This window comes from Lissotriton vulgaris, chromosome 1_1, assembly GCF_964263255.1.
Source record: "Lissotriton vulgaris chromosome 1_1, aLisVul1.2, whole genome shotgun sequence".
Lineage (NCBI taxonomy): Eukaryota > Metazoa > Chordata > Amphibia > Caudata > Salamandridae > Lissotriton > Lissotriton vulgaris.
Genome location: NC_141685.1, coordinates 569,560,733 through 569,588,551, shown reverse-complemented (window position 1 = coordinate 569,588,551; position 27,819 = coordinate 569,560,733). Strand labels below are relative to the sequence as shown.

Genomic DNA, 27,819 nt, shown 5'->3' with positions numbered 1-27,819 from the left:
TGCGCTGTCCAGCAATTTGGCCCAACACAACCCCCCAAATAACAGTCTTATAAGCCTCGCGGGCAGCAACCGCGCTTAATAAATTTATTTTCATTTCATTTCATTTCATTCTCAAAGTATGACGGACGAGCTCACCGATCCAAAGTTCTCTTGAAAATACAGATCTGAATCGTTCAGAACCTTCTCCCTGATTGAGGGGGTCGTGAGATACCAAGAATTAATCTGCGCCACCCAGCCGATCGTAGGTTCGCCCACTCCTGGGAATCATATAGTAACATTGCTAATTTCATTATTTTGTAAGATCCAAAACAATCTATTGAGACATCTCAATATCGTCATTTGAAATTCAGACATTTAGGAATGGCTGATCAAAAAATATGTCATTTGATTCACTCAACTACGTTTAACTTAGAGCTTTCCTCCTCCAACAAAGGTAATTAGATTTGCCTTTTTTTATTTGAAGATGTTGCAAGTGTAAAATCAGTTATATGTAATTCTTCATTGTTGTTTATACAGTTATGGTTCCAGTGTAAGAACCTAAAAACCCCTGAAATTTAAAGTTACTAATATGGTACACAATAAATCACACTCACCCCATACACTGCTCATGACCTCACACATGACATCACTGAAGACGTCTTAAGTGACGTCATTGATGTTCTCAATTATGAGATCACATAGAACACCACCAAATACTTCATTGACAAGGTCTCTGATGGGGACACTTTGGATATTATAATGATTTCCACAAACACATCAAAACATAATTTTTTTTATAACGCTCACTTTCAGATGTTTTATCTTGTGCCACCATTCCAGAAGTGGTAACACAAGTACAAATAACTTTCTTGGCATTCATGCACTATGATGTACATTGTTTCATCTACATCTACTCTTCTAGGTAAATATCCGTCACCAACATATTGCACTAATCTGAAGAATCTGAACACCAACTAGTCATAAGCCAAAATGAGTACCATATTTTCATTTGCACCTTCAGAACAAGCAATGTGAAGAAGAACGTAGCTGGTAATGGATAGCATACTGAATGTGCAGTTTTCAAAGAAACTAACCACTTAGTTTGGCTCTCCCATGAAGATGACCTATAGTGCTCAGCTGCAAGATTGTAGATGGGTTTGGCTAACTATGCTTCCTTTAACAACATTTTCTGTGGGAGAATACTTGAACCAAGTGTTAAACCTGTATACAATGCATTTTAATCTAAAACACATCCTACTTTGAGGGCAACTTATTTAGATTTTGTGTATACACAGCACACTTGTGCATGGTGCATATACCTCCAGTAGAACATTCTGCAAACCCTCGTCTTACTCCTTCTCTTGCACAAGATGTGTCCAAAACTCATGGTAAGATTAACAAGCCACCTGCATTCGGTGGACACTCACAGTCCATTTGTTACTAGAACATGTTACGAAAGTCCTACGTTTTTCAAATACACACTAGCATCATATCATAATTCCCTAGTATTTTCTTATAAGCAAATTGTATTTATTTTCAGTAACAGAGATAACATAATGCAGACAAATCTGAAGATCAAGGCAATGCAGTTACAATGTGAATAACAAAAGAAAGCAAGTATTCTTATTGTGGCTGGGAAGTGTGTAATTCTATTAAAGTGGCATGTTGAAATGAGCCCACAAGGGTCTGCAAATCTTACTGAGCTTTTCTGCACTGCTTCTAACAGCATGTGCAGCCTTTTTGCTATGGGGGCATCTATCCATATACATTATGGCTTATTTAATTATCTATCAGAGGTGTTTCGCCCAATCTCCAGTACCGTGGAATATCATGCTTAGCTATAAAGGGTCCAAAGCAAATCAAAGTCGGGAGGCCAGGCTGCGAGCAATTCCTCCACCAGACCGAAGAAGGAAGACTTGGAATTCTGTTCCAGTAGCCTTTTAGGATCTCTGCTAAGACCTCATGTGTCTGCAACCGAAATGTGTGATCATTGGGAATTCAACATGTCGTGAGTAAGAAATCACCTGCAGCAGCCACACATCTGGTGAATGAGACAAAAAAGCACATGCCAATTTTCCAGAGTACAGTAGATTCTCTGGAGATATTTCCACTGGAGCAATCTCAATCTGAAGCAGATAGCAAATGTCCATACGGATGTCTTCAGCACTCTTAATTCATCTTCTTCAAGTAAACCTAAATCTTGTTCCCTAGTGGACTATAGGAAACTTAGAGGATCTGAGGAGTTCATGAGCCACATCCCCCAGCGCCTTGAGACCCTTACGGATAAGTAGTTGCGCTTAACAAACACCTGATTTGATTTGAGATTAAGCAAATGGGAATAAATTCCCAGTGAAAACAACCAGGAATATTCAATCCCCAGAGAAGGATAAAATTAAGTCAGGAACAGATCAAACAATAATCCATTACCCTGAAAATGGGTCAAGGGGAATAGGGTATATCCTCAACAGAGGAAACTTCCTGAAAATACGTGGAACATACCAGGTTTGGAGCAAATCCGTTCCGCTGATATAGAAGGTCTTGCCTTCTTTCCTCCTGGGAATGGCCAGATCAACAAGCGCACCAAAACTATCTTCAACAGCCCAAACATTGTCAACGTTCTAAGAAAAAGATAGAAGCAGCTCGAGCAATGGAGCATAAAAATTGATGATGGCAAGGAAATATCCTGCCTGCTTCCTGGTGCAGGATCCATGTATAAATAAAAATACTGTCCAGGTGAACAACCCAAAAAATAGGCTATGCCCACCTGACTCAGTATTAAAGCAACTCCAGGGGATCCGGCAAAGGCTGGCACTGCCCAATACTCCACACCAATGAATTAGGCATGGCTATCAAGTGTATTAAACTCTCACTCCTAGTTCAGGGCCTCAAAACATTACAATCAAATACAGGGGCCCTATTTGAAAATAAGCTCATAGAACAGAAGAGGGTTAACAGAGTCAGCAGTCAAGAACTAGACCATCAAAGAGCTTTGGAAACAGGATATGAGTTTTCTTCAAGAAACTTGGGCACTAAATTCCTTCCTTGGCCGGACTTCACAGTACATGAATCCCCGCAAAGGCCCCACAGGCCAGGGGGGCATGCCTCTGTCAGGTGGGGTATCAATTTATGTTAAAATTGACTTAATGTCTACAACTAAGATATTAAATGTAGGAAAGGGGATTATATTATCCTGAAAATAATCCTGACTAGCGGAGGTCGTACAAGGACAAGGCTATCTCTCATCGTAGGCATCATATTATGGCTGGGTGTAGTTCGGAAAGTAGCGCTAAGCGTAGCTAGGCGAAGTGCACTTCGTGAGCTACGCGGAGCAGTACGCAAACTGCGTAATACCCTGTTCGCACTGTACAAGATGCCGTTTTTAATGATTGCACCTTGCGGACAAGCATCCGGCACTATGCAATCATTGAAAACTGCATCTTTTTTTTTTTTACTCGAGCAGCAGCTTTCTCAACGCGGACTGGTAGTTTCTCATCGCGAGCGGTCGCGAGCATTCGCGACCTCTCGCAATGAGAAACCTGACCTCCCCACTTTGAGAATCTCGCCGGGTGGTTTATTGTCCATGCTTGCGATAGGCAACTTGATGTTGCTGATCGCGAACGAGGAAAAAGTCTCGCCGGGATGTAATTTTGCTTTCTCGCGGTCGCCAACTTGACGTTGAGGACCGCGAGCAAGCGAAAAATGACCGCTACGCTATGCGTGTTTGCACTGTGCTACGTGCAGTTCGCGTAGTGCGAAGTAGAGCAAACTTTGCAAACTACGCTAGCGTAGCGTACTGCTTTGCCCAGGGTTACATCAAATACTTACATCCGATCAGAATAAAAAGGGAAACCACCTTCACATCTATGCTCCCGATAGTGCGAGATCTCAGCTCAGCGAACCCAGATGATATGTGGATAATTGTGGGTGACTTCAAAACCAACTAAATGCAATATGACCTAAACAACAGCTTAATAGTTCTACATGATGAGATTTGGGATATCCATCCAACTAAAGCGCAACACCAAAGAGCAGATAAGCAAGGCAGAGTGCATGCAACACAACTAAACCATCTGGGCCTTAACGCTATAAACGGCAGAGTGACACCGGATATTTTAGCAGCCTGCACACATTCCTCCCCTTTCCGGATGGTCACCTTAGGTTCCATGGGCCGTCTTTGGACCGCATCCAATGCATTGGTAATTTCAAAGTTTTTACCATCTTAGCCAGCGATCATGTCATCCTTTTCGGAAAGCAAAATGAACTGGAATCCATCAACAGGGTAAGGGGAGACATGGACAACCAAGAAGGGTATGGCAAGAAGTGGATGCCTTCCTGGAGGTGCTTGTGACTGCAGGCAATGAGTTCCTTAACGTAAGTCTTTGGGAACAAATGAGCACATTTTTAAAGGAGAAACAACCTGGATGCAATGAAGTCAGCAATAATGGATGCTCTCCAGTCCAGGTCCACAATAAGCTGCAAAAAACAATCCAACGCTCTAAAACAACAATTAAATAAAATCCTGAAAACTCCCAGATACAACAAGGGGGGAGTATAATTGCAGACGACTGCAGATGACTACGCTAAAGAAAAACACAAAAAAGCCCTCTACATCCAAAGAAAAGAGGAGGAAGCCAGAAAATGGGCAGAGTCATTTATGATATTAAAACCAAAAGATCTAAGGGAATTCTGGAGGAGAATTAGTAAAAACCTTACCCAAGCCTCCAGGCGGCAATGTTGCACCCTCCAACTGGGAACCATATGTCACAACCAAAATAAAAGCAAGGCCCTCGGCATGATCAACAACTTGCCACCAGGATCAGCTAATACATTGACCTGTGACATGACCACAATAAGTCTGACACAAGTAACCATGGGAATCAAAGCAATGCGCTCAAGTGGTGAACCAGGCCCAAGAGGTGTCCTGGTTGCAGTATATAAATGGGCCCCATATTTCAGCAGTATCTGCTGGGGTCAGCTATCCCGGAGTCATGGAGAGGCTCACTTTTGGCTCCAATACACAAAAGAAGTTCTCCAGGTCAGCCCCAGTAAACTACAGACTTATTGCACAACTGGATACAGAAGGGAGGTGCTTCAACCTAATCCTGATGAACCAAACAGGCTTTCATAGAGGATGCCACATTAAGGATTATCTTCTCTGTCTGTCCCACCTGAGCGAAGTAACCATGACAGCCAGGTGGATGGCCTTGTACAGCGGTTTTACAGACTTTCAAACTGCATTCAATAGCGTATCAAGAAAGAGGCTCTGGACAAAACTGAAAGCCTGGAGAATTCTGCCTAATTTACTAATATACTTTAATGCTCTCCAGACAGATACGCGTGTTCAAGTAAAAGTTAGTGCAGGATGGGCAACCACGGCAAAATCAAGACAGACAAAGGGCTTAAATAAGGATGCATATTGGCTCCACTATTGTTTAACTTTTATCTGGCTGATCTGCCAACCCACAAATGGCAGGCACCAGAATACAATTGCTATAACATGGAGACAACACTGTACTCCTCAACCGGACACCCATCGGCCTGCAACGCCTCCTCAGCGCAGTAGCAGTTTACTGTCAAAGCAATACCCTGAAGATAACTATCAAAAACAAAAATCTTGATAATTTCGTCAAAATTGAAACAAAAACAGGTCCTGTCCATTGAAAGGAGCTTGGTTGAAGTTGTGGAAGCATACAAATATCTTAAGAGTATGGCTGTGCCACAGGGGTCGCATTTCAGCCCACATCCATGTACAACAGGCAGCTGCAAATTTATTGGAAAGGGCCTTCCGGAAATTACGCAAGTCAAAGGCAAACCCTGATCTAAGGCTGCTGGTAAGGGTGATAGACAGTAAATTACTTCCAACAACGCATGGCGCAAGCACTTTGAGAGAGCAAATTGACTCAACAGGGTTCAATCAATATGCTATTACAGAGTTGTTTAGTTCCCGAATCGTACAGCACATGCCCAAAGCCAGGAAGACTTGATTGATCTTGCAGCTCTCGGCACTCAAAGCAAAATTCTTAATACACTGTATGCAGGAAAAACCAGCAAATAATACCCATAAAAGCTAACCCCCAGATTCATCAAGAACACATTTTGCGATTCCTTAATAGCGAAAAATACCCATTCGCTATTAAGGAATAGCAAAATGCTATTCATCAAGAAATCCATTCAAAAATAGAGATTTCTAATAATTCCTTAATTGCGACACGCAAATTGCGAGTCGCAATTAAGGAATATCTCCCCATTCATTCCTATGGGCCTAGAGGCCCATAGGAATGAATGGGAAGACCACCTCAATTTGGTAATCGCATTTAGCGATTCGCAAATTGAGATTGCGATTTCAAGGGTGCAGGGGTGTCCAAAGGACACCTTGTTGCACCCCTGAAATTGATGTGTGCAATATGTTGCGCACACACATGCCCTTAGGGCATGTGTGTGCGCAACATGAAACTTTGAAAAATGCACTTTAGTGCATTTTTCAAAGTTTTTGCTATTTACCACGTAGTTAGACTTCGTGGTAAATAGCGGCCCCAGATTGCGAATTCGCAATTTTTAAATGGTTCATGAATTGCATTTAAGGAATCTCAAATTGAGATTCCTAAAACGCAATTCATTGCAATTTAGCGATTTTTATAATTGCGATTTTTGCATTTGGGATGATGAATTCCAAATGCAAAAATAGCGCTCGCAAAGGCCCAGATTCTCAGAATGCATAAAATAGTCAGAGCGAGATCAATAGAATAAAAGAAGTCCATATATGCATAGACAAATATTAAAATGTTAAGTTTTTAATTAGAATTCTGCTACACAACTTAAAAGAACAAACTTAATGATCTCTCAAAGTTTCATATTGCCAGCTATATCTTATATCCAATCAGTTTCATAAGATGCCATAAAACATAATAGTTTTCCTACAATGTTCCTTATCGGCACTGCAGTGAAGAAATTAGTATATCATTTCACGTATATATTCAGTTTTAATAAACTGAAGGTAATAATGTGCCAGCAAGCATTTTCTAATATTCAATACCCTTAATAGTGGAATAATAAATTATTTCCATGGTTTCGATTATAGGCGACAAAAAAGATAAAGTGCAGCATATTCTGGGCTGATTTAGTGTCACATGGACAAGGATCCAGGAGGGAGTCGGAATATAGTTTGCTAGGGTAGGAAACCAAGAAATATGCAATGCTGAACCTAAATCTGATCAGATAAAACCTTTTGGAATGGCAACAAGAAACCAAAAGGTAAGGTTCTACGCTTTCAGTGGTGACCAGAGTATTTTGTGCATATGGTCAAGACCTAAGCAGTCCTGGATTATTGCTCGATTGAGTACAGGTTCCTCTTTAGACCAGATAGATCGCCATAGCATAATTAGGGCGGTTTGGATACAATGTAATAAAGGCACCACACCTAATTCCATGTGACATAGTATAATTAGTAAACTAGTATGAACTTCCAAAAGGAAAATAGTCTATTATCTGCAAAAGTGAATCATTACAAAAGCCGCATGTGTCTAATCTAGTGCAGATCCATCCAATGTCAAAGTTAAAAGCAAATCAAACATGAATTTCTCAGGGGTACTGCAACCTTTCCTCAGGATTAAAAATTGCGAATCTGGGGAAACTTTTTTTAATATAAAGAGAGCTGGTGTACTACAAGGGACCAAAGGGGCAAAAATAGACCGACCAGGAGAAAAAACATTATCTCATTTACCGCATAGCACGGTCTGAAAAGTTAGCAGTGGAAGAATAAAAGTAACTCAATTAAAACGTTGAGACCGAAAGATCCCTTTTGCAGGATAAGCACAAGAATAAAGGATACAGACACACAGGAAATTCATCCCACCATGAGCAAGCGGTGTGACCACAGCCCACAATAAAACTTTATTTAACCAAGATTTTAAGGATTGAGGTCACTGGTAACGTATATGGGACCAGAAAGCCAAATAGGAAATATATAGTACTGTACCTTAGTTTGAATCATCCACTTCACAAATTTGTAGTCATATGGCTCATTCGTTTTCACATGGGAGAGATCCACTTCTAAAAGAAAGGAACAAGTTTACCATATTGCATATAGGGCTTTTGACAATTTAGGAAAAGGTGACTCATGTTTTATTTAACATTATCTTTATGAACAAGTTACTACCATTGTATAATGCTCATTCTAGTGGATACTCCACCTAACCACAGATTCCTCACCTTAGAATATACCCCACAGAAGCCACACTGGATCTGGAGGTTTTTTCATATAATGCTCCTACTCGCCGCTAGGTGGGATCGTGTGGCTTTGCCGCATTTCAGTGTCACATATGCATGCAGATATACATTTCTTATCTTTACCCTTTCCGCACACACAGACGCAAAGATTGAACAACTGTTTGTAACAGTGTGTGGAATACTAACTTGAAACCTTTTAGATGTTAAAAAAGGCCACTCCAAAGAAATGCAAGGTCTGTGAATAGTCTGCAGTTGAAGCCTCCACCTTAGATATCAGAGCAGTACCACCCCAAGATGGAAGGTGTGTGAAGTGGGTTCAGACAAAACAGTCTCATGCTGGAGTGAGGAGATGAAATATCCTTCCTACTGGACATGGGTGTCAAGGCAGTAGTGATTTGTGACATGCCAATGCAGTGGTAGCAGCCTTAACCCGATCGAAATGCTGTTTCTTGGCAGATCTTGATGCAGAGGGCTTTCCACCTCACTAAGGTCTTCTTCTGCACCACCTTCCCTTTCTTCGCTCCAGAAAACCCCACAAACAGCTGATTGTCTACTTGATGGTCCTTTGGAGCAGGAGTGGGAGTGGAACCTATGCGAAGGCGACAACTTCTTGTGTTTTTCGACATTCAACTTTGCTTACTGGTCTCATGTCATTTTCAATCAATCAATCAATCAATCAAACAAACTTGTAAAGCGCGTTACTCACCCGTAAGGGACTCAAAGCGCCGGGAGGGCAGGGAGTCGCTACTGCTCCAACAGCCAGGTCTTGAGTTGTTTCCTGAAGGAGAGATGGTCCTGGGTCAGTCGTAGGTGGGTGGGGAGGGAGTTCCATGTCTTGGCCGCCAGGTAGGAGAAGGATCTTCCTTTGGCGGTGGCTTTGCGAATTCGTGGGACGGTGGCGAGGGCGAGGCTAGCGGATCGGAGCTGCCGGGTGGGGGTTTGTAGAATGTGAGGCGGATATTGAGGTATTTGGGGCCTATGTCGTGGAGAGCCTTGGGTGCGTGGGTGAGGAGTCTGAACCTGATCCTCTTGCTGACGGGGAGCCAGTGCAGGTCTTTCAGATGGGCGGAGATGTGGCTGTGACAGGGGATATCCAGGATGAGTCGTGCTGAGGCGTTCTGTATGCATTGCAGTCTTTTCTTGAGTTTGGCTGTGGTTGCAGCGTAGAGGGTGTTCCCGTTGTCCAGACGGCTGGTGACGAGGGCCTGGGTGACTATCTTCCTGGTTTCGGTGGGGATCCACCGGAAGATCTTTCGGAGCATGCGCAGGGTGTTGAAACACGATGACGAGACGGCGTTGACTTGCTTGGTCATCATGAGGGAGGAGTCCAGGATGAAGCCCAGGTTGCGTGCATGGTCCGTTGGCTTGGGTGCCGAGCCCAGGGCAGGGGGCCACCAGGAGTCTTCCCAGGCAGAAGGGGATGGTCCCAAGATGAGAACTTCCGTCTAGTCTGAGTTCAGTTTCAAACGGCTGAGCTTCATCCATTCCGCGACGTCTTTCATTCATTCCTGGAGGCTGGCTCTGGCGGTGGCGGGGTCGTTGGTGAGGGAGAGGATCAGCTGGGTGTCGTCAGCGTAGGAGATGATGTTAAGGTTGTGTTGGCGTGCGATGGCTGTGAGGGGGCTCATGTAGACGTTGACGAGGGTTGGGCTGAGCGAGGATCCTTGCGGGATGCCGCAGATGACTTCGGTGGCCACGGATCGGAACGGTGGGAGGCGGACTCTCTGGGTTCTTCCAGTGAGGAACGAGATGATCCACAACAAGGTCGTTCCTTGGATTCCGGTGTTGCTGAGGCGCTGTATTAGGGTGCGGTGGCATACAGTGTCGAAGGCTGCTGAGAGGTCCAGGAGGATGAGGGCAGCTGTTTTCCCGTTGTCAAGCAGGGACCTGATGTCGTCGGTTGCTGCGATGAGGGCGGTCTCAGTGCTGTGGTTTGCTCGGAAACCGGACTGCGAGGGGTCGAGGGAACCGTTTGTCTCGAGGAAGGCGGAGAGTTGTTTGTTGACGGTCTTCTTGATGACTTTGGCAGGAAAAGGGAGGAGCGAGATGGGGCGGAAGTTCTTGAGGTCTGTGGGGTCCGCAGTGGGTTTCTTCAGGCATGTTTCCAGCTCTCTAGGAAGGTGGCGGATGCAAAGGAGCTGTTGATGATGTACCGAAGTTGGGGTGCGATGATGTATCACGTGACTTGGGGCTGTGTCCTGAGCCCAGACCCCAAAGACACACCTCATGTGAGTCTGTGACAGACATCGGCTTCCTGCAGTCAAAGCATGGCTTGAAAGTTGTTGTTTTCAGTAGAGACACTGTTCTCTAGCACACAGTTAAAATGCTTTGAAAGTCATTTGAAAAATGACAAAATCGAGAGCAGAGCTCTGGATCTGTGTGAGTAGGCATAGAAAGAAAGGAACTGACATTGGCATGCAACGGTGTTGCTTATATGCAGCTCTGCTGCATCACTTCTGGGGCGGTGTGAACCAATGGAAAGCTGCACAGTAAATCCTAGTGGGACGTTGGATCACTGCTATGAAAAAATCTCTGCATACATTCTGACACCAGGGGGATAACCTAAGGTGTGGAACCTGCAGTTAGAAGCTATGGATGGGGAGTAGAGAAAAGGTAGAACACAGTCTTCTGAATTATTTGCAAGACCCATCTATCAGCATGATGTGTATGGAAATGCCTCTTTTTGCATAATCACCCACAAAGTTTTGAAATGATGCGGCTGGTTTTTCGAATATGGAGGTGCACTGAGGACTGCTAACCAGACCTTAGTGCCAGTGTTTGGACCCTTACAAGGTGTAGGTCTGAATGGCTCACCCACAATTGGCATAAGGTGACTTACTAATAAGTCTCCAGTATATGGTACCAGGGGTACCTAGGGCCTTTAAGTTAAAGTGTTCCCTGATGACTGCAGCACTTATTGTGACACCATAAGTGTAACAAAACAAAATATGACTCCCAGCCTGCCATTGCTGGCTGGCAAGGCAGTTCTCGAACTGCTAGCTCGATTATGCCCTTCAAAATAATTTAAATTGCAGACCTTCGCTTTAAAATATATAGGGCAGCCCCTAAGGAAAGCCTATTGAGCCCCAAATTGTTTTTACTATAGAAAGACTAGTAGATCCATTGGCGAGTACAGAGTTACACGCTCACAACTCAGCTGTGCTAACTTCTGAATGAGATTACCAAAGTTAGTACTTCAAGGTATCACAAGAATATTTGCATTGAACAAATTACTTAACTTCGGTAAAGCCTTATCTGGTAGCGACCATCTGGCTGCAGATTCCTTACCTTAGAATTATCTCTTGTTGTCAGGCTGGAACCGGAATCTTTATCGTGAACAGCACCCCTGTGTGCCGGTAGGTGGTGTCGTTTGGCTCTGTGTGGCGTTGTCCGAGCTGGAAGTGATGTAGGCGCCACCCCAACGTGCTGATGTCAGCTTCTTTTCGCAACTTTCCACCCACACCAGGAGAGTGGAGCCACGAAGAACACTTACCACTTGTGTGGTAAACTAAGTTCCTAAAAGGGGAAAGCCCTTTCCCCAGAAGCCTGTTAGCAGAGCAGGGATGATGGGTGGGTCAGTAAGGAATCTGCAGCTATACCGAGTCCCTACCAGATAAGGTGTTACCAAAGGAAAGTAACCTATTCATCTGATAAAGACTTCCAGCTGCAGATTCCTCCCTGGAGGTGGGTGTAGAAAACGGATTCACACTAAAAAAGTTCTGCAGGACCGACTGAGCAAAGTGCCCCTCTTGACAAACCTTACTGTCCAGGTAGTAATGTTTTGTGAATGTGTGTAGGGAAGCCCACGTTGCTGCCGGGCAAATATTCTGGGATGGAACTCCGCATGCTAACAGAGGTCGCGGCCTGAGCTCTGGTGGAATGAGCACGCAAACCCTTGTGGGTTTGCTGCATGGTCAGTGTGTAGCAGATCTTAATGTAGAGGACAATGAAGATGGTCAGTTTCTGAACAGCCTTTCTCTTCTTTGCTCCGACATACCCCACAAAGAGTTTGTCATACACTCGGAACTCTTGTGCGGCCAAGGTAGAACGACAATGCTCTTTTTGGGTCCAGTCAGTTTACTGGCTCCTCTTCCTAAGAGGGATGCTGTGGAGCGTAGAAAGTAGGCAGGGTGATGGACTGGCCTACATGGAAAGAAGTGACAACTTTCGGCAGAAAGGAAGATTTAGTGGGAAGAAACAGCTTGTTTGGGTATATGTTCAGATAAGGAGGCTTGGATGACAAAACCTGAAGCTTACTGAACCTCCGGGCAGATGTGATCGCCACAAGGAAAGCAGTCTTGATGGTAAGGAGCCCAAGAGGACAATTGTGCAATGGCTCAAAGGGAGAGCACATCAAAAAAGTCAATTCCACATTAAGGTCCCACTGAGGCATAATGAAGGGTGAAGGAGGAACGTGTTGCAAACCTTTCAAGAACCTATGTACAACCGGGGATTTCAAGAGGGATGGCTGATCAGGCAACCACAGAAAGTCTGAGATGGCAGAAACATAGTCCTTGAGGGTGCCCAAAGCACAGCCCTGCTGGGCAAGAGAAAGGATCAAGAGAAGGAACTGAAAGGGGGGGGGCAGAAAGATGGTCACCCTGTTTTTCTGCTCACCATGCCACAAACTAGCCCTAACAGCAAGTGTGTACAGTCTTGGTGTAGTGACGCCTGGCTACCAAGATAACAGTGCAGTCTTTGGGCGAAAGGTCCAAAGCGGTCAACTCAGTCTCCGTGCATGTAGGCGGAGCTGACAGGTTCGGTAGAGCACTCTCCCCGGTTGCTGCAAGACAAGATGCTCTCAGAGGCAGCCGGATTGGACAATGGATGGCCATGCTCAACAGCTAGGGGATACTAAACTCTCTGTACCCAATCGAAGGCAGAAGAATGACTTGGGCCCGGTTGTTCCTGATCTTCTTGAGAACTCTAGGCAGAAGTGGTATGGGTATGAAGGCATACAAGAGGCCCGAGCTCCACTCAAGACTAAAAGAGCCTTCGAACGAGAGCTGCCTTGGAAACTCCAGTGTGCGAAACTGCTGGCATTGTGTGTTCTTGGCGGTGGTGAACAAACTAACCAAGGCTCTCCCCACCACTGAAAGAGACCTTACACCACCTCTGGAAGGAGAGAGATGTCATTTGTGATCAGATAGGCATCTTCGGGCTGAAGTTGCCTTCCCTGGCATTCAGATCACCCGCCAGGTGTTGACCCACCAAAGATATGCCCTGACGTTCCAGCCATGCCCAGGACTTCACTTAGTCCGGTTTGTTCTAGTACCACATGGCTGTGGTGTTGTCCGTGAACTCTTACTCTAGCCTTCCTTTGTTAGAAAGGCTTTCAATGCCAGCCGATCGCCTTGAGCTCCAGTAGGTTGATGTGGAATCTGGATTCCGCCAGAAGCCTCTGAGCTCCACCTCTCCCAGATGGCCAGCGGATTCCAGGACTGACCTCTGTCACCACTGTCAGATCTGGTTGGGGAAGGGATAGGGGTTTTCCGCTGCCCAGATATTTTGCAGTACCCTCCGATTTCTCTGATGCTGCGCCCCCTGAACTTCAGGTCCCACTGCAGAGCCCACATATGCTGCATTCAAAACCCCAGCACTCGCCTATAGAGCATAGGAGCATAAAAGCCCCGCCTATTTGAGGAAGGGATTAATTCCACATAATCACACAAGAGCACTCCGGTCCAACGAGCAAAAACTTCTATTTGTCCTGAGGATAAACAAGACAAGAAGATGTGGAAGTTCCTTTTCTTACCTGACCGCCAAACTCTGGAACTCCTTAATGTCAATCCTTCGTTTTGCACCCTCTGAATCAACCTTCCGCCGATTGTTGAAAACATACCTGCTTGATAAACAGGCTCCCTATTACAGTATGGACTAATCCGTCAGCACACCTAAGAACCGATAGTGCAGAGAAGCCTCTTCGGAGGCAGCTCAGCGCTTTATACATTTAATTGTATTTTTCTTTTAACTGTATATGACTGCGGGCATGTGTCACAATCAGAGACAGTCTCACCGAAATCCAGTTACAGAGGCGAAATATCGGTATCATAGCCTGAATATCAAAGACTGGCCGCTCGGGATGATGGGACCGAAACTGCACCATGTCCAGAACAGCTCTGATGAAATTGAGCATCAAAGGGGGTAGGGTGGGGGGGGATGGATCAGGTGTGACTTTGGCATGTGGACAGTGAACTCCAGTGAGTGCAGGAGTTCCACCGTAGTCTGGATGTGGGAGACAATAGACTGGAGCAAGGCCGCCTTCAATAACCACCCGTTGAGATAAGGGAAGACTGGCACCCCTGGTTTCCGCAGGTGAACTGCAACCACCGTCACCACCTTTCTGAACACCATAGGGGCACTGGTAAAGTTAAAATGAAAGCTCAGCGAAGTAAAAGTGCTTGTGGCACACCATGAACCACAGGTAGCACCTGTGGGAAAGCAAGAAGGGAATGTGAATGTATGCATCCTGCAAGTCCAACGCTACCATTCAGTCTCTGGTCTAGGGCAGACAGGACTGGAGTGAGTGTGAGCATTTTGAACTTCCTCTTGAGGAAGAAATTAGAAGGGTACAGGTTTAGAAACGGACAAAGGCCTTCGTCCTCCTTGGGCACCAGAAAGTAGCAGGAATAATTACCACAACCTACTTCTGGCATCATTATCTTTTCTATGGCCCTATTGGCCAAGAGATCCATCACTTCCTGGAGAGCAAGGAGAGATGGCCCTAAGTCAGCCTGTTTCAAGTGGGTGGCATTGGTGGAGGGGTAGTCATGAAGGGGAGAGAGTAGCCCCTTCAGACAATACTTAGAACCCAGCAGTCTGATGTTATAGACCTCCAGTGGGGCACATGATGGTGTACCCTGACCGAAGGGGGCATGGCTTGGAGCCGAGGATGGCGGCCGCCTAAATTGTGGGCTCCGCAGCTGAGCCCCTATAAATCCTGATAAACCAGAGATCCAGACTTCCCACCTCGACCAGAGGAAAGGGGAAGGGTTTGTGCTCCTGTTGACAACGATTTGGGACCGGGACCTGCCCTAATATCCTGGTGTCGTCCGTCGGAAAGCTAGCCGGTGCCACGATCGGAACAGATCAAGATGGCGGCCATGGCCTAGAAACGAAACTAGAACCATCACAGATCGGCGAAGCAGCTGAAACTGGTGGAAGACCCTGAGCGCAGGGGAATTGAGTGGCGCTATTACCCGGAAACCTAGAGGACATGCTACTATAGCTCGAAAAGAGGTGCGGGGCTTCTGAAGAATTGAAGCTCAAAGCAGACTTGTGGTTTCACTACGTAGCGCCGGAGACCTGTGGGACGCTGCGGCAGGGATTACTGCAGACACCCCACAAGGAGAACAGCTATCAGGAAAGCCTGACCCGGCGAGTAAAGGAACTGGCGGTCCTCCCTGGTGCGGGCACACATGCACAGCGGGCTGGAGGGGCAAGAGAGCCCCCGTCCACCGGTGTTGGACCATGGGCAAGCCAAAAGGGAAAAAAGATGGAGCTCAACAGCTAGCGGACGCTGAATCGTCGGGTCGAGAGGAACAGGAAGAACATGAGCAGCTAGACGACCCCCAGTTACAGCGTCAGCTGGATAAAATCCTGGCAGCGATAGCGGACTCCTGAACGGCGCTACAGCAGGACATAGCGCAGGTGGCCACGGGATTGGGCCTACTACGCGCTGATCATGGCAAGTTGGCGGACAGAGTCAAGACGGTGGAAGGAGCGATCCGCACCATTGAACCTCTGCAGAAAGACCTCAAGGCCACAATGACGAATGTTCTAGATCGCATAGGAGCACTAGAAAAGCGGGCTGAGGATGCTGAAGGACGTAATCGTCGGAACAACATCCTAGTAGTGGGCCTGCCAGAAAAAGCGGAAGGGAGAGACATGCTCCAATACCTCGAGAACTGGCTCAGAACTGTGGTAGCGCCCGAAGGCCTCTCTACTTTCTACACTCTAGAACGAGCGCATAGAATCCCGGCCCGACCACCCCAGCAGGGCCGGACTCCAAAACCGGTGGTGGCAAGGCTGTTGCATTTCCGTGATAGAGACTTGTTGCTGCAGAAAGCACGGACAAATGTTCCCTACTACGTGGGGAACAGTAAATTTAACTTGTTCCCTGACTACACGTACGAAACACAACGACGTCGATCCTCCTTCCTAGCCGTCAAGAGGGAGCTGCGAACTGAGGGACTCCAATACTCCCTGCAGTTTCCGGCTAAGCTGAGGGTAATTGTTGACGAAAAAACATATTTTCATGAAACACCCGAAGAGGCGTGTGCGTGGCTGGAGTTATACAGAGCTGGGAAGGAGGACACCGACCATGGAACGTAGCATATTGCAGGTCAATTGCCTCAGAGAAAATAGAGGAGACTTCAAAACAGACTGCGGAGGCCCTCGCTGCAACAAACAGAAGCGGAACGTCGAGATGTGCTCGAGGTGGCATCGGCCTTGTTGGGGGAACATGAAGGAACATCACTGGGAGGGTCGGACTCAGAAGGACGGCGATCGCACCGATACTGAACATTCCGAGGTAGACAGTGTGCATTTGCCAAAGGTTACACCATCAACAGCAGAAGGCATGTTGGATGGGAACTAAAATGGCTGCTGGACTGTATTGATGACGTCACCGCTAACAAACCGGACTTCTTATAGTAGGTTCTACACAGGGACTATGAGTCGGGGGAGGACGGATCGCTATAGTTCTTATTTCTCCGGGGCTCAGCTGGTAACGAGAAGTACACGGACACTGGGCGGCTGCCTGTTGGCGCCTGGTCCCCCTCATTGCCCTTATGGCGTGCCCTCAGTGACTGCTGATGGGCTTAGTAATGTGTTACAGTTGTTATTGGTTTGGATGGCAGCTAGCGGTGCGTTACTAGGTCCTGTTCTGGGGGGGAGGGGCGGGTGGGGTAGTGGGGGACGCATTTGGGGGAAGATGTTGACTGCTCTAGAAGCAAATGTATGGTCAAAGAAGCAGATGTTACTTGTGAGGAATGGGAGATACCGCTGATTTACGTTGTATTACCTGGAATGTGAGGGGCCTACATACTATGACATGTCGCCACAAGATTCATGCGTATCTGGTTCGCAGAGGGGTCCACATAGCATTACTCCAAGAAACCCAATTGACTAAAGAGGTGGGCGTGGCATTACAAAGACGGTGGAGAGGGCAGGTATATATCACCACCTATTCAGCGTTTGCACGAGGGGCTCTAATCTGGATACGTGCTGGGGTCCCTTTCCAACTCACACGCAGACAATAGACCCTTCGGGCAGATTTGTGGCCATAGGGGGAAGACTTCGGGGCAGGGATGTAGCGTTCTGTAGCCTTTATGCACCTAATGTAGATCAACTAGGTTTTCTGACACAACTTTCTGGCATGCTGGCATCCTATCTTGCGAGCTCCTTGATATTTGGTGGAGATTTCAACTCCATAACGGATATATCGCTGGATAGGTCGCACCCCCCATTAGCTGACTCACCGATACACAGACTGACTAAAGGCAGACAGGACTGGCAGAATAAGTGGAATCTGGTGGATGCCTGGCGTATGCATCACCCACTAGACCGGGATTATTCTTATTACTCCAGGATGCACGATCTTCATGTCCGATTAGATACGGTGCTATGTTCCCCAACGGTGCTGCCAGTGTAGTACGAACTGAATACTTGGCCAGAACGAACTCCGACCATAATCCACTGTTATTCACCATGCACTGGATGATCGGGAAATCGAATATCCGCACTTTGAGGCTCCGCCCTGAGACACTGGAAGACCCGATTTTCCAGAGAGAAGTGAGCGAGGGGATCACCCAATATTTTGCAGAGAATACTGGCTCTGCCTCCACAAGGGCGAATGAGTGGGATGCTTTTAAGGTGGTGATCAGGGGCATGTGCATAGGGAAACACGCGGGAGTGCGGAAGGTGCTTCTCCAGGACCGTGAGCGAGCAGAGACTAAACTGCGTAAGGCAGAGTTGGAGCGACCTACTCAGCCTGAACTTTGGGAGGAGATCAAGACAGCGAAGGAAGAGGTAGCTGCAGGAATAGAAAGATTACCCTGCTATGACTATAAGGCCTATACTACAAGAGCTCATGCGGAGGAAACAGGGCGGGGACGCTGCTAGCCTGGCTGGCCAACCCGACCAAGAGGGGCTCCCCTGTTTTGGCTCTGGTTGATGATGACGGGGAGTGGGTGTACACCCAGAATGGGATCCTGCAGCGTTTTCTGCCCTACTATGAAGAGCTCTACAAGAGTTCACTAGTGGCGAGAGACCTAGAAATTGGCTCCTTTTTGGAGGGACTTTCATTACCAGAACTGGATCGGGAACAGGCGACGTGCCTTGGTCGAGATATAGAGTTAAACAAAATTAGAAGTGCTATTAAACGTATGGCTAGAAATAAAACGCCGGGAGTTGACGGGTTGCCGATAGAGTTCTACTCCCAATATATAGATATACTGGCACCAAGACTCCTAGAAGTTTATAGAGAGGCAAAGGAGCTGGGCAGGTTGCCTGCTTCGATGCTAGAGGCCTTAGTGATTCCCTTCTTAAAACCAGGGAGGAAGGGGACAGACCCAGCCTCCTACCGTCCATCGTCGATGCTGACAACCGACTATAAGATACTGAGCAGTATATTGGCGACCGACTGCTGCAACATATAACCACACTGGTCCATGAAGATCAGGCTGGTTTCATCCCAACGAGGTAAACATCCACGAACATCAGGAGATTAGTGAGGTTGGTTGAAGAAGACCAGCCGGAGGCCCCACGGCCAATGGTGTTATCGGTGGACATTGAGAAGGCTTTTGACAGCCTGGAGTGGCTTTATTTATACATCACGATGGGTCGATTTGGCCTCGGGCCGGCTTTATCAGCTGGACAAAAGTGCTCTACACATCGGCTGTAGCTAGAGTGTGCGTTGGATCGCTGATCTCCACACAGTACCCAGTGAATCGAGGCACGAGACAGGGATGCTCGTTGTCCCTTTTGCTGTTCGCATTGGCGGTGGAGCCGTTGGCGGTGAAGGTTCGACTGGGAAGCCACTCCGATGGGCTATGGTGTAGAGGAAGTCAGCAGTACATTTCCTTGTACGCTGATGACCTGCTGCTGTTCCTCGATAATGCTGGTGGGGCATCCAAATAATAGGGGACCTGTACGAAGACTGGCCTTATTGCCCTTTCAGACATTGCAGGAGAGATTCGACCTGCTGAGGGGGATTCCTATTGCACGCAGCGCTAACTGGGGCACTCCAATTACACTGGCGGGAGGGGCTAGCGGAACCTAAGACGACCATGGCATGCCAATATACCATGATGGCGGCTGGGACTTTCAAAGCGGTCACATGCCTTTACTCTAGGATGCTTACTGGGGGATTAGCTCCCTTGGAGGTGTTGAGAGAAAAATGGGAAGTTGACATAGGAAGGCCCATTCCTGCCCTGGCATGGTCACAGATCTTGCGCAGAGCCTGGAAGAGCACGAGAAACGCGAGATTCCAGTACATTTTTATATTCTTCATAGAGCCTATTTGACACCAAAGAAAATTCAGAAATATTTTCAGGCGCAGGAAGCGGCGTGCCCTCGCTGTACGAGAACAGGTGCTGACCTACTGCATATGCTTTGGTCTTGCCCTGAGATGGGGGACTATTGGAATGAGGTAGGAGAGATACTGAACACCATTACGGAGCGACCGCTGACCTTTGATATAGCCACTGGTGTACTGCATTGGTTTCCCCACACATCGAAAAACAAAATCACAAGTAAATTTATAGATATGGGACTATTACTAGCGAAACGAGAAATAACAAGACGATGGAAAGCGACGGTGGGTCCTAGCAGTGAGAAATGGAGGACTGAATATTTGAAGTGGGCGACAAGTTAAAGCACGCTTAGATACCAACTGGCCCGACGATTAAACATAGAAAGGGCTTTGGAGATGGCAGCGGCATGGGAAACATTAGTACCAGCACTGCAGGACTACCAGATAGAAGAAGACAGTGAGGTGATTGTAGAAATGGCATGAACCCCGAACTAGGACAGGTATAACTAGAAGCTGCATATGAAGTGACTCCTGTTCCCACACGACTGTATAGATCCGTGAGATAGTACACACTGGCAACATGGGGGGAGGGGAGGGGTCGCAACACAAGTTGGGGGGATGTTGGGATGGTAAAAGAATTGAGAACTGTTTATCATCATTACGGTTTCCACCACAATGCGGAGATTGCATTTTCTTCTATTATGTTTCTCCTACTGTATAAAAGATGGTGGGATTACATCCTGGAACGGGGACTGAACTAACTAGATAACTGAAGGATTGAATGTAACATGTATGATGTTTGTATAAAACCCAATAAACTAAGTTTTCAAAAAAATGGTGTACCCTGACCTCACTAGAGGCCCATGATGGTAAGATGGCATAGTAAAGGGGTTTGGAGACTGCAGGTGCCAAGAGGGTGGTACACTGACCCGACCCCAGGCTGCCTGGCCCATGAGGTTTGTGGGTATTGCGCCCTTGGTCAAGCAGAGGCTGGGAAGCCTGCGTACTGTGGTGGCTGGATTGGTAAAGACGTGACTGGAAGCCCCCTCCGTGGCAACGAAAAGAGCGAAATGCAGACTGGGGTTGGTGAGGGGCCATGGAAAGGCCCAAGAACATGGCCATAGCCCTGCAGTCCTTGAAGAGCTGCAGGGCTGAGGCCGCCTCGGGTCCGAAGAACTGGGAGCCATCAAAGGGCATGTCCATAAGCAATGATTGGACAGCCTCTGAAAAGCTAGTCGTTCTCAGCCAGGCGTGGCACCACAAGTCCACTATCAATAAAACTGATCTGCCTAGCGAGTTGGTGGTATCCAGTCCATATCTGATCGTGAACGTAGCTGCTTATCGCCCGTCAGCAACTGCTTAGGAACGTATGGTCCGGGCCTCCTCCAGAACCAAGGGCAGCACCTGCGCAATTGAATCCCATAACCCGTGGGAGTAACAGCCCAATAAGCACGTGGTGTTCATGGACCGCAGCGCTAGGCTAGTGAAAGAAAATATTTTCTTGCCTCATGGATTCTCTATCTGATGGGGCAGTATGGAACGCGCCAGGATTTATACGAAAAGTAGAGGCTTGTACAACCAAGCTCTCTTCGGTAGGGTGTTGCATGAGGAACTGGGGGGCCCCCTGGGGCAGGGCGGTGGCAGCGGACAACTGTCTTGTTCACAGGAGTTCCTGTGCTGGGCTTGGACTAAGATCCAGGACCTTCTCACCATCACAGCAAACAACACTCTCTCCTCAGCAGCTGTGATATGGGGAGAAAGCATGCCAGTATTTGGGGTAGTGTCCAGTCCACTGGCCTCCACTAAGTCCTCACACCAGTCCAGTGTGGGATCTAGGGGCTGCTTTTCTTCAGGGTCCGGCGACCCCTCCCAATCCTGCCCAAATCCTAGCCCATAGGACTCCAGCCTGGAAGGCATGGCTCCAGTCGGCGGCGAGATTCAGCATCGGACAATGCCTCTCCAGCTCCGTGTTAGAGTCGGGGATTAGAATAAGAATGGCAGTGCCGGGAGCATCGGGTAATGTCAAAATGGTACCAGTCTGGATCAATCTGTGGATCCAAGGCCCAGACTGGCGTGGAAAGAAAAGAACTGATGCTAGTATGCTGGGGTGGCGTCTATATAGGCACCGCACACATCAAACCGGCACAGACGATGACACGCTGAGCAGAATGACACCACTTAACGATGCACAGGGAAATTCACAAAAAAAATCCGAATCCAGTCTGATGCCTCGAGATGATGCTACGGTAAGGAATCTGCAGGTAGTAGTCTATATCAGATAAACTTGACTCGCTGCCCACTTCAAATTTAATGCAACTTTTATGTAAATGACAACTTTAGAATGTTATGTCAAATGGGTATGCAGTTTAAGGAACTGCTACCCTTATGACAAAAGTGAAATGTATTAGGGGCACGTATGCTGGACCTACAAGCGCACCTGGTCCCCTCACCCTTTTTGATACAACTTTAGAAAGTTAACACTATCTTGTTTTCCAGTGACTGTTTAGGGTTATTGGCCACAAGACATCAATCTGTCCTTCTGGGGAGATGTGTGAATACTTCTTAGGAAGGAACACAGAGGGCCTCCTTTGGAAGATGTGATACTTCTTACTGTCAGAAAGGCCAGTCAGGGTGTGAACCCAAATGGTGAGCTTCAATTGAAAATCCTGTTTAAAGGGCAAATGGGGGACACACATGAGAAGGGCAGCTCTTTTGTTCTGGTAGACTGGTTGTCATTGATGGCATTAAAGGGTAAACAGCTGCCAAACCAGTTTTCCTGAGAGCGTGTAGACCTCTAGGGTGGGCTACCAAGCTCCAAACATCGAGATAGGGGCTCTACCATCTTGGAAGTCAGCAGAATATTGCATTCTGGTATAGCTAAATACCACACTTTGCAGGAAGTCATCATCAGGCGTGAGGGGACCTGGTAGCCCATTGGCTAGTGGTCACCGTATCCCCAGAGGGAAATTTCTGGGTATAAAAGTGGTACCCCTCTCACCCAGACCTCATATCAAGGATGCACTGGAGAGGAAACTGAAGAAGGACTGCCCCTGTTGTATCTTGAACCTGGCAAAGAGGCTGCACCAAAGACTGGACTGTACCTGCTGATCATTGGGCTAGCAAAGAGAGGACTGTGCCTGTTGGGCCCTCCTCGAGGTAAAGTTGTTCATGAGCCCCAGAAAGAAGCGACACAAAGAGTCAGTTGATGGACTTCCTCTTTCAGCTACATGGCCACAAAAGCTGAAGAAGCCACCTTGGTGAGTTGGTAGCCTCCGCTGACCGCCGAAGCACATAGCCTGGGAGATCATGTCTCTGTGTTTAAAAGTTGCCCTGAGTCTGCTGGACCCGGGAGAGTCAGAGTGCTGTTTAGTCTCCGAAGATGTACACTACCGGGTGGCCTGAGGAATACCTCCTTCATAGGATCAGCATCCTGTATCGCTTGCATCAGGGTCACCCCATTGAAGACTTATACTAGTCGCCGATAGAACAAGGAATTGGACTGGAGGCTTTCTTTGACTGCGAGGTAACTGTCTTCATTGGCCCCTGTGACTCACTCCCTGTTAGATTTAGTCACTCAGACCGGGACGGAGTAGTCATATTCAACTTTACAAAAGTTTTCCAAGTAACTACTAACCATAATAGTTGCCAATGCTTGTTTGGGATTTGAATAAAAAGCAATGATGTACTATCTGCTTACTATCTGGAACCCTCCAGTGCATTTCATTAATTATAATGTCTAAAAATTAATACAAATAAAGGCTAGTTTTATATATTGGCGTCAGATGTTCTTTGTGATGTGTTTCTTTCTTATTCAACTGCTTTGGTACTTCTAAATGATTTACACTTGTTCCATTGACGAAGCTTGACTGCTTGAAGCCACAGCTACGCAGGATTGAGCTAAGGTAGGTCAAACAACCACACCATATAATAAATCGCTTTCCTCAGATGTTGAATATCCAACACTGGAGAAAAGGCTGTGAGAAGGAGGGGTTGGAGTGGGGACGGGGCGGGGAGAGGTCCCAAAACACATTCCCCCCATAATTGTTTCCATGGGAAAAACCTAAAAGAGGATAAAGTGAAAACGGAACCAAATTTGGCAGAATGCTAGATCTTAACCCAAAAAGCATACTTAGTGATTTTGACAAAAATTTTCAAAACTAAGGTTCAAAATGTATATACCCATTAACAGTGCATACAGTGAAACTCCCACAGGATGCAAATTCAAACATTGGAGCAATCTGAATTGTTGCAAGTGCTTTTTTGTTTTCCTTTTGGCTGGCTCACTCCAGAGAAAGCAAAACCAAAGGGGATGATAGACGGAGTGTTGAACAATGCAAGCACTCACCCCCAGTCAACTGATCTGGGTTTATGTTGGCAGGGTATGCCCAGACGTGGGTCCCTTGCTCACTTTGGCACTGGATTCAAGCTAGCCTGGCTGATGACGGCTGATTAGCCAGAAACCGGTCTAGAACCACCCACCGCATGTCATTGGGAGTATGGCCTTTTTCCAAAAATGTGTTGTCATTTTTGTGTTGGAATGTTTACACCTGATGTTACTTCGGTGTTCCACAATGCGTGTGCTGACCTTCCTTGTGGTCATACCAACATAGTGCAAATTGCACGTACAGGTAATTATGTAAACCACACCTGTTGTGTTGCAAGTGGAAAAGGACCTAAAGTCCCAGGTGACTCCATTGTTACAGAGTACTTGTTTTGTTGCTGTGGTCAAATGACAGACACTGCAATTTGTGCATGGGTAGTGACCTGATGGTAAGGGATGTAGTAGGCGTACAGGTCCTGCAGAACCCACTACTTCCTTAGGACGTGTGTGGACCATAAAATCTCTGAGATTTTTATCTTTTCAGGGGCTGAACATTACCTGCGCGAAATTGAGACCACCACTATTCAGTGTTCTCCAATGTTTTTTTTACAATTTTGGCTACTTGGTCAGAGGCTACATTGTAAGTTGTTATACAGATTGGTCTCCTGTTTTTATCTTTGTCAGTTTGATCAGTGGTCTTGTGTTCCAAAAGAATTAAACAACAGGGGGTGGTGATGGACAGAGTTTCTGAATTAAGCAGAATACTCTCACCCAGTCAAGAGATCAGGGCTTAATCCAACACCGTTTTTTAGCTCACTGCACCATCCCAGCTCAGAACCGGGCTATATGCAAATTAGTCTGTCCCTGGCCCAGTGTATCATGGGAACAGGGCAAACCAAACTACCAAGCCAATTCTTTCACTGGGAAGGAAACAAGCTAACGGGGACCGGTTTCTGGCATTTCAGCCGTCTTCGGCCCGGCTTGCTTGAATCCTGATGGTGCAATGAGCTAAAAAACGGTGTTGGATTAAGCCCTGATCGCTTGACTGGGTGAGAGTATTCTGCTTAATTCAGAAACTCTGTCCATCACCACCCCCTGTTGTTTAATTATTTTGTCCACCACAAGCGTGGAAGGGTATACTCAGACGTGAGTCCCTTGCTCATTGCACCATCAGGATTCAAGTAAGCCGGGCCGAAGACGGCTGAAATGCCAGAAACCGGTCCCCGGAAGCTTGTTTCCTTCCCAGTGAAAGAATTGGCTTGGTAGTTTGGTTTGCCTTGTTCCCATGATGCACTGGGCCAGGGACAGACTAATTTGCATGTAGCCAGGTTCTGAGCTGGGATGGTGCAGTGAGCTAAAAAACGGTGTTGGATTAAGTCCTGATCGCTAGACTGGGTGAGAGTATTCTGCTTAATTCAGAAACTCAGTTGACTGGGGGTGAGTGCTTGCAATATTCAACACTCCGTCCATCATCGCCTTTGGTTTCTCTTTGTTCGCCCTAAGTTGGCAGGGTATGCCCAGACGTGGGTCCCTTGCTCACTTTGCCACTGGATTTATGCTAGCCTGGCTGATGACTGCTGATTAGCCAGAAACCGGTCCCAGGATGCTTATTTCCGGTCCAGGGAAGACATGGGTTGGCAGTTCGGGCTGGACTGTTCCCATGAGGCACAGGGTCAGACTGATTTGCATATGGTCATGTCTGAACTGGGGTGGCCGAGTGAGCTGAAGAATGAGATGGATTAAACCCAGATCAGTTGACTGGATGTGAGTGCTTGCAATGTTCAACACTCCGTCCATCATCCCCTTTGGTTTTGCTTGGCTCACTCCAGAAAGTCATGAAGTGGCAAGCAATTTGATTGGTTAGCCCCAACATGAAAGAAAATGTAGCAACTGCCATTAGAGGAGGCATGGACTCGGTAGGGGCACCCTGACAACCTGATCCTTAGGGGACAGGGGCATTCCAGAGGGCCCTTCCCCCTGGGCCAAAAAAAGAGCTCCTGTGGAAATGTAAACAAAAAGAGATGTGGGGGAGGGTGTCTGTGGCCGGATGGCTGAAGGCTGTGCTGTATGAATAGTTGTGCTTAGGATTGGATGCAGAGCCTGGCTGCAGGTCAGGCCCTGTGGACACCCACACCCTACCCCCCTCAAGGGATTGCATTATGATATTTACCAAAACAAAACCTACGAAATTCACTGAAAAAACAAACATTAAAGTGGAAGGTAGAAATATTTTAACTGCCGTTAAAAAAAACCTTGGATATTAACTGAATAAGCACTACTGTTTAAAAAACTAAAATTCAAATAAATTAGCCAGTTATACGTAACGAACAAAGGTATAATTTGCACCATCACTGATTTCAGATGTCATGTCATCAGTGATGTAATATGTGAGGTCATAAGCACCGCATCACAGCAGTGCAAGTTATACTTATGTCAGTTAAGCATAACTGCTGAATTTTCCTGTTTTTGTTTGGGGGGAGGGTGATTAAACAATAGTGCTTTCTTAACCTTAACCTTTAGTTTATTCAGAGAATAAACATTTATTTTAAAACTTGTAAAGGTATATTTTCTAAAAATATTATTCACAATAAAAAAAAGCATGACAGCCACTGAACTGAAATAAAAGAATTTAGTAAACCCTGGAAAAGGACTATTCTTTTTATGCCAAAATGTGTAATCACCGTTCTATTTGAAAATCACATCTCAAAAACCACAAACTCTAAAAAACGCTCAAACAGCTACTTACTAAGCACAGAAATATCAGCTATCATGAAGTACCCTCCTTCAGGAACAACAGGATTCAATCCAGCTTCTTTGAGTAGACTTGCCATCCTGTCGCGTTTAGTTTCAAGTTCCCGAGGCAGTGAATTAAAATAACACTCCGGATCATCCATACGGTCCACATCTTTCAAAATTGATTGAGCCAAGGCTTCCTGCAGATGACATGCATGAAATAAAATTGGATTTCATGGTTTCGAACTCATAGTGTTTTGTTACGTGGGTATAGCAACATTTGCAAAAGAACACATAATTTGTACTGTAATAATAAAGATCCAAACAGATATGGTACATACATGCCACAATCAAGAATGCTGTATGCCCCCGCAGCTTTGTTTACTGAATGTATGGGAAGCCACAGACCTGATTCATATCGATCGTACATGGGCATCTCTAGGGTTTGTGCTGGCTAAAAGAAATATAGCTCAGGGGTGGGGGACGGGTGTCCTACCGAAATACTCGAAATGGGCCAATGATATGGACAATGCCATGATTGCGGAAAAGGATGTGTTTAAGAACAGAGGATGTCGGGGGGCGTGGCTAGCTGCATGGCGGAGTAAGACATGCCTCGGCAACGCTCCCGGCAGAGCTGCTTATGATCCGGCGATTTCTAAGCCCTTAGCCTACAAAACTCGGAACAAAACACGGCGGAGGAGTGGGCGGAGGTAGGAGGTGCAGGCACGTTCCTCCGGTTTGCCCTCCCGTTGTGGGGAGACCGACTTGCTCGAGAGCCTTCCCTAGAGACCCGAGGCGCCTAAGATGGCGGAGACGGCCGGAGCCGGGATCCGGAGCTGACGCGGCTCTAGGGCTGCGACGAAGACGGGCGGACCGCTTCCCCTCCCGCGTGAGTGCGGTTGCTCCAGAATCGGCGACCGACGCCTGGGAGCCCCCCCCGCTGACGGACCGCGGAGGCGGATTGGGGCCTGTGGAGCCGGGGACTGAAGTTGCTGGCCGCAGACCGCTCTCCCTGGAACGGGAG

At 46.9% G+C, this 27,819-nt stretch overlaps 1 protein-coding gene across 2 annotated transcripts in view; it reads right to left on the bottom strand.

The window, feature by feature from the left end:
* Positions 1 to 27,819, bottom strand: part of KYAT3 (kynurenine aminotransferase 3) — a 425,395-nt gene that overhangs the window by 25,150 nt on the left and 372,426 nt on the right. For both annotated transcript variants that reach the window (XM_086953965.1, XM_086953966.1), the window contains 2 exons: positions 26,809 to 26,995; positions 7,955 to 8,028 (listed from right to left, as the gene is read on the bottom strand). In XM_086953965.1, coding sequence (XP_086810091.1) covers positions 7,955 to 8,028; positions 26,809 to 26,995 — 261 coding nt within the window. The remainder of the gene's footprint in view (positions 1 to 7,954; positions 8,029 to 26,808; positions 26,996 to 27,819) is intronic.